The sequence below is a fragment of the Sinocyclocheilus rhinocerous genome, unplaced genomic scaffold (assembly GCF_001515625.1).
Source record: "Sinocyclocheilus rhinocerous isolate Xijiao unplaced genomic scaffold, SAMN03320098_v1.1 scaffold1043, whole genome shotgun sequence".
Taxonomy (NCBI): Eukaryota; Metazoa; Chordata; class Actinopteri; order Cypriniformes; family Cyprinidae; genus Sinocyclocheilus; species Sinocyclocheilus rhinocerous.
In genome coordinates, this window is record NW_015642610.1 from 1587070 (window position 1) to 1595194 (window position 8125).

At 36.7% G+C, this 8125-nt stretch overlaps 1 protein-coding gene across 1 annotated transcript in view; it reads right to left on the reverse strand.

Annotated features, from left to right (window-relative positions):
• Positions 1 to 245: 245 nt before the first annotated feature.
• Positions 246 to 8125, reverse strand: part of LOC107756303 (homer protein homolog 1-like) — a 15706-nt gene continuing 7826 nt past the window's right edge. Inside the window, exons 4-7 of the mRNA XM_016573340.1 lie at positions 2582 to 2738; positions 2093 to 2203; positions 1892 to 1972; positions 246 to 1409 (exon numbers count right to left, since the gene is read on the reverse strand). Coding sequence (XP_016428826.1) covers positions 1221 to 1409; positions 1892 to 1972; positions 2093 to 2203; positions 2582 to 2738 — 538 coding nt within the window. The 3' untranslated portion in view covers positions 246 to 1220. The remainder of the gene's footprint in view (positions 1410 to 1891; positions 1973 to 2092; positions 2204 to 2581; positions 2739 to 8125) is intronic.

Here is an 8125-nt window from a genome sequence, read left to right on the forward strand (position 1 = left end):
TTTGAGCCCAAATTTTGTTCTGGTCTCTGTGAATTTAAATAACAGCCCTGTCTTAATGCAAATCGCTCTAAGAGGAGAAAATTGATTTTTCTCTTACAGATTGCGGGTCTTAATGTTATAAAACCTCGATGAGTCACGCTGTCATTCTCTCTCTTCATTTCTAAAGAACAGTGTGGCGAGATATCTTTAAATAGTCTTTATTAACATTGGGAAATTTAAAACCCAATTTTCCCACATATAAATACAAGCATACTGACAGTGATCTATGTATCATAATACCCATCAGCAGTAAGGACCTTTTAAATATTACACTTATATTGTTATTGAAAATCGTAAGGAATCGAGTACATAATTGCATTTGGTAAGTCAACAAACAAAGGAAGATCTTCGTCTTCAAGAAAATCCTGAAAAATGTATAGATACGGGTTATTATAAGGCCAATACGATCCAAAAGCATTACACTGGTCATTGGAGAAATCCAGAGTTTACCTATGACAGGCCATAAATTGATCCTGTTCATCGACTGTTTGAGTACCTGACGGATGCATTGAGGTGGCTTGCACTAATCTGGCATACAGACGCTCACACTAATATTGCTCAGTGTATATTACAGGCCTAAAGCATATGCCACATCTACGTCTCAAAGTCTGTTAAATGTCAAGAGATTTTTAGGTCAGTGGTTGAGTATCCTGAAACTCTGACTGATTGAACTTTGAGGCAGTTTCCATGAAGGGAAAGAGGCAAGCCAATAACATTTGGCTACAACATATGGCTCTGAATATCTAGTCTTAAAATACGACTGAAGATCCAGTCAGTGTAATTCATGTAGTGTCCTCAGCAGCATAAGAAACGTCTATTAACGCCAACAGCCAGGCACACGAAACCAGCACCTTTAAAAAGTAGGAGCCTATATGCAGCCATGTTCTTTGCAGGCTGCTTATTTCAGGGGAAAATTCAAGGAAACATCGATAAAAGTACAGGTGGGTTGTTGACAATAAAATTCGGTAGGTTGCAATGGCACTGAACAGAATGAACCCACCTCAAAAATACAAAATCAAGTGCAAACAAAGGTTAATCATTCCGTGTAAGTGAGTGAAAGAGAGTCCTACAGTTGAGGTGTTGCTCGAAAGTACATCAGACTCTCTCGGCCTGAATCGGATGCTGTGTATTTCGTAAAAAGTGGCATCAAAGTCATGTTTTGAGGCGAGAGGTGGAGGAGTCTAGCTGTCCTCTATGAGCTTAGCTAGGTTGTCTCTCAGCTCTGTCAGCTCGAAGATCTTTCCATCCAGAATCTCCAGCAGGGTTTTGAGGTTCTTGCGAAGGTTCTCCTGGTCCACTTGACTTGACTCCAGACGTTGCTCCAGATCAGCCAACTGTTCCTCAAACTCCTTATTCCGCAAGTCTGTCTCCTGTAACACACACCATGTCTCTTCATTCTTTTATGCTTACCAAGGCTGCATTCATTTTGTGAAATATTATTACAATTTAAAATAACTGATTTCTATTGTAATATATTTTAAAATGTAATTTATTCTTGTGATGGCAAAGCTGTATTTTCAGCAGCCATTACTCCAGTCTTCAGTGTCACATGATCCTTCAGAAATCAATCAAATATGCTAATTTCAAGAAACATTTATTATTATCAATGCTGAAAACAGTTGTGCTGCTTAATATTTTTGTGGAAACCGTGATACATTTTTTTCAGGATTATTTGATGAATAGAAAAAAAAACAGCAATTTGAAACAGAAATCTTTTGTAACATTATAAATGTCTTTACTTTTGATGAATTTAAATTTTTCTTGCTGAATAAAAATATTAATTTCGTTCAAAATACACACTGACCCCAAACTTTTATATATATATATGTAAATTTTTTAGGACAGTCCGTACCTCTAACTTTTTGGTGAGTTCATCTTTCTGAGTTTGAAGCTGCTTTGCATTTTCTACTTCTTCTTTCAATCGCACCATTTCCTATGAAGAACACACAGGAAAGATGTTTTAAATAGCAGAGAAGAATCTAGCAGAGCTAATAAAACTTAGAATGAATGAATGCATTATATTATGACCATACATAATAACAACAACAAGTACCTCTTCTTTTGCCTTTAATGTGCACTCCAGCTCCTCTATTGTTTGGTTCAGCTCCGTTTTCTGGGATTTGATCACATTGGTTTGACTACTCTGGCTTTCCAATTCTGAAACCTGCAGACAGAAGAAGAAAAAAACGTTGTTGCTTGTCACAAATTTAGTTACAAAGATCTAAACTTAAGGGGCATTAACATTGAAAGTGACTTGGCAAAGTCTTTTTCTTTCTATGACAGTTGGTAAAGCCATGGAAAAAAAGTTCAGCCTTGTTTAAGTTAACTTTATGTGACAAAAACAGACAAAACAGCAACAGTAATGACCAATGAAAATACAGACACTAAATTAAACCATGGTGAGTGTGAACACTCCATCAACCTTGTAATAAGCCAACAGTTTTAGCTATAGTTTAAGACTAGACTAGATCTACTGAACCCCAGGATAGTATGTTCATGATATGGAGCTACAAATGGTAAAGGTCAACCCTCCCCTCCTCACCCGTTTGTGTAGCCTTTCAGCCTCCTCCTGATAAGCTGCTAGTTGCTGTTTCCATTGTTTGACGTTGGCTGTGGACTCCAGCAGAGCAGCTGTGAGCTTGGCATTGTTGCTCTTTAGTGTTGCAAGCTCTGCTTCCCAGTGTTTGTTGGTTGTCGGGCTGTAGAACAAAAATAAAAAATAACATTAAAAACAAACTTGAATGATTTATATCCTATTGTTAATGTCCATTTTAGACTGGGGATTCAATCTATAGACTAGGGGTTATCAGAGTAACTTAGTACCCTATAAGTATCCCAACATTCCACTGTGAGGGAGCTTCTTACTAAAATATAAAGGCAGCTACATATTTTCATGTATAAAGGCTTAAAGGGATAGTTCACCTAAAAAAGAAAACTCTGTCATTAATCACCCTCATGTCGTTCCAAACCTGTAAAACCTTCGTTCATCTTCAGAACACAAATTAAGATATTTTTGATGAAATCCGAATCTCTGCCGTGCATTCACGAGAGTACCACGACGCATGCATGTGGTGCTGCTGACGTAGGAGCCGGCGTTCTGACGTAGAACCCTGATGTGCTGCGGCTTGTTTACAAGCAGAGTAAGACTCACGCTGTACATAATGCATGCGTCGTAGTACTGTTGTGAACGTGCGTTGAAGACTGACAATTGATGAATAAAGTCATTATTTTTGTTTTTTTGCACACAAAAAGTATTCTCGTAGCTTGATAAAATTACGATTGAACCACTGATGTCACATGGACTATTTTAATGATGTCCTTACTAACTTTCTGGGAGTTGAATGTGGTAGTGGCGTTGCTGTCTATGCAGGGTCAGAAAGCTCTCGAATTTCATCCAAAATATATTAATTTGTGTTCCAAAGATGAACGAAGGTCTTACGGGTTTTGAAACGGTGAGTAATTAATGACAGAATTTTCATTTTTTGGGTGAACTATCCCTTTAAATATTGCAGTGATCCTCAAATCTGGCTCGCAGGATCCACGTTCCTGCAGAGTTTAGCGCTACCCTAATCAATCACACCTGAGTTTGCTAATCAATGTCTTCAGGATCATTAGAAAATCACAGGTAGGTTTGTTTGATTATAGGGTTGGAGCTAAACTCTGCAGGAAAGTGGATCTCGCGAGCCAGATTTGAGGATCACTGAAATATTGTGTGTAAAAATATTAAGTATGGTATTATAAATGCTGTTTTCTAAAACTGAACAATTGTCTTTTATATTGTAACAGTACTGAAGCCAACACAAATTTTTTAAATATTATCTTGAGAATATTGCTTTGTATTAAGTTGAGTTATAGACTAATATAAGATGCATAAATTTTTTGAAACAAACTAGGGCTGTAAATAGAATAGAATTTAATTGTATTATTTCTGACCAGTTTTTAAAGAGCAGACTTAAACAGTAATTTCATATATCTTAATATCTTGTACTACCATTCAAAGTTTTGGGATCAATAAGATTTTTATTTATTTATTTATTTATTGCTTTTATTCAGCAAGGGTGCATTAAATTGATCAAAAGTGAGTTAAGGCATTTATGTTACAAAACTGTTCTTTTGAACTTTCTTTTAAAAAGAAACAAAGAACTGAAGAAAAACTTCTTTCAACATTAAAAAATAATAAGAAATGTTTCTTGATCATCAAATCAGCTTATTAGAATGATTTGTGAAGGATCATCATGTGATACACTGAAGACTGGAGTAATGATGCTGAAAATTCAGCTTTGCCATAATTTTTCATCAAATAAGTGTTGCCTTGGTGAGCACGAGAGACTTCTTTCATACATTTAAAGATCTCATCAATCCCAAATGTTTGAACAGTATATTAAAACATCAACCCAAATGGTCCTCGGACCCCAGTTTAAGACTGTAGACCATAATGAGGACTGTGTGTTGAAATGGACGGCAGTTTAACCGTGACTGTAATTAAAGCTGGATTCGAGTACAAGAGTTTTTTTCATTTGACCTTTCTATATTTTCCAAAGACTTGAAATGCAGTTCAAGAGCAATTAACAAGGATTATTACAAACCCTGTGATCCAAGTTTAATGTCATTTGCATAAATATTACAATAAAAGACTGATGGAATGTGACAAGCTGAAATAGATCAAAGTAGAATGTCACCTAATGATAAAGAGACAGAAAGTCTCAAAGACAAAAGAAAGAAGCTAATTCTTTGGTTATGCAATGACCATCTCTCATCAGCCCATCTGTGTTCTTCATGTAGTGACAAACAAAAGCAAGCATAAATTTACAATGTGTTCTGATCCTCATGCACTGACAAAAAAAAAAAATCAAATGCTGAAACGATGATGCTGTCACAGGGCCAGCGAACACATAACCAATCCACATCTCTAAAACACTATGAGGAATCCCATCCGCTGTCATCCTCTTAACATCTCATCACACATCCCACTCCTCTGCCTCCCACCACGCACTCCACCGCAGCTTAACCACGCAACCTGTGCTCAAGACACGTGTAGAAAACCAGCACAGAGTCCTCAGCATTGTCGCCTACACTACGGAGCGATGCCAATTCCCTTTCATCTCCCCCAGTGCCACCACCTCTGCTGCGGCTGACGTGATCGCCTCCTCCCCGACCCCCGCTCTGCCAGACAACACCTCAACCCACATGCTCTGACTCCTACTGAAGCTGTGACACAACGGGCTGGAGACACACATGGCTATAAAGCGCCGCACACAAGGAGAAGAAATGTTCGTCTGCAAGAGAAAGAGAGGAGAGAAGATGAGAGTGAAGTCTTTCAGCTTCACGCTAAGAGAAACCGGGACTTCAGCCTGGTAAGTCAATATATGTTGTATATTATAGCCTGTTTAAATGTTTGTTCAGTCTTTATTTTTTAATCAAGAATTAAATATAGACTTCTAGATTTAACAGTTGTCATTTTTAAGACAACAAAAAAAAGGAGACACTATAGTCTTGAGGCGAAATTTCGCAAAACAAAATAATTTGTTGAGTGTGACTTTATGGACTTCACTATATAATTGATAGTTTAGTCAACAACCAAAATCACTGTAGATTTAAAAACTCAAATTTAAGGACTGTTAGCCTTGCATGTTATTTCATTCTCAATCTTAAAATTATATTTATGATGTATGTTTATGATGAATACATTGTTTTCATGTAATAAATTATTATAATTTGAATTCAAGTCTTTCAAGCCTCTCATTTCATATATAAAAAGTATTTGGACTTTTACGCTATACTCTAAAACATATCATGCCATTGCATTAGATATGAAATATCAATCCAAGTGACATTATTTTAAAGGGCCATTGTATATAAGCAGGTGCACAGAAGCATATGGCTGTCAGCATTACATAACTACAAAGAACAGCATAGTGTGACTGTCCTTCAAGCCTGCTGAATGTGAATCAATAAACAATCTCCATCTGATCGTTCCTCTATTCAGAGCTCCAACAGCCCAGTAATCAACATGCATATCATTTCAAAGGACTCACAGTGCCGCTCTGTTAAATGTATACATTTTAGGTCCCCAATAAAATGGATTGTTTTCCATACGCCACATAAAGAGCAGTCCTTAATGAAGTTTTAAGACTATTGATTGGCGTACCACACATTTTGGTGTACGTCTCATATTAAGCCCCACTGTAAATGTGATTCACTACACTGTGGCAACTGCCCAACCAGCCCCTCAACACTCACTTTAATGTACTGCACAAGACTGTGGGTGAGAGAATTACTGTTTGAAGAAATGCCTTCAAATCACTCACCATGTAATAAAAGCCAAAGCAGAACAAATACACTCTACAGGCTAATCTATGACCAATATACACATTTATACATATTCATCAAGCCACAGAAACTTGTGTGAAACAGAATTTTTTTAAGTCAGGTCATATTTGAGGGAATGAATAGTATTATTTACTTCAAAATCAGTCTCACTGATGAACTACTTGCTTATTTCATATAATATCAGAGGTATGAATCAGTCTTAGCAAAACTGAAAGGACAGTTTGCTTCACTAAGATCACTTACAAACGTCAACCAGTTTTACAGTAAATTCATTGTTAAAATACAAGTTGGAAAACTTCAGCAAACTGAGAAATTGAAGTGGAATGGCATTTAATGTATTAAATGTTTTCTCAGGTTTACAAATATCAACCTTAGAAACACAACTTGATACAAAAAAAGACCATAAAACAAAGTCACAAAGGATGCAAAGATTCTCCCAAAAAAGTTGCAGGAAAGATCAGAAAACGATTTCTCTACAAAAGATTTCAAAACACAACATCACAAGAGTTCTGCTGACATAAGTATGCATATCCATCTAAAAATAATAACAGATTTTCAGATATTTTTGTTGCATCTACAGTCATTGTTGCATAAGAATGAATTCAGTGAAAACATTGCAGTCATGTCAAACAGCTGTGAAATTCTGCTATCAGTAGGAGCAGACTTGGCAAGTGTTTAGCACGTGTCTGAAAAAAAAAGACAAAAAAGACCATATGAATTTGTTCACAAAAATATGAATTCACATGGACAAAACACAATCCTGTTTAAGGTCACATTGTAAACAAAAAGGTTGTGTTGACTTAGTTGGTTTTCTGACTCATTTTGCAAAAGCCAAACAGATGACGCCGCCTCCATCTTCACAAGTCACATTTGCTCTGGGCTGAAAACATGCTACTGTATTATATAATTATGACTTATCTGGACATATTATTACAGTGAAAAAATATATATAGTTATTGATGCATGCTTCTAAAAAGCATGACAAAAAATCGGACACAACATATAGCTGTCTGGAAGAGAACTGCAGCGTGGGTGGTTGAATGCGGTTTGGTCCACTGTGGATTTGCATCCAATGATCGGTTAGTATTTTTCAAGTGGCAGGTGAGAGTGAAACATTAACCTGAGATTATGTAAGAAATGGTGGGATGCTATTTTTGAACCTGCAGCACTGGATTGCTCAACTAATTAAAATTCAAGCATCTAGAGACTTGGTGAAATGGGCTCTAAACGTTGCCTTTGCAGTCAGTCTGAAAAAGCTGCTGAGTACATACTCGTGTACAAGTGTCTGAATGCTCATACTGTAAATAATTTAAAAGTGGTCGAAAAAGGCGCAATAAACTTGTGACTGTTGTGACACCACTTTCACTTAAAAGTTTAAGTAAAAAGTTCATTAGACTAGGGATGCATTGAACACCCTATATTAAAATTCAAATATTTTGTCTAAATTAAAAAAATCAAACACTAAAATCTAAAACCAATCATTTAAAGGGGTCCTATTATGCTCTTTTACAAAGTCTTGATTTTGTTTTGGGGGTGTACTAGAACAGGCTCTCATACTAGGTTGTTCGAAAAACACATTCTTTTTCACATAATTTACATTATTACAGCACCTCTCTCCCCAGTCTGGCATGAACGGCTCGTATAGTTCCTGTATCAAAAGAAGGCCCGCCTTCTGAAATACGAAATGTGCTGTGATTGGTTAGCTGGGCCAGTGTGTGCTGTGATTGGCAGCACTCGGCGCCTGGTCGGGAAATGT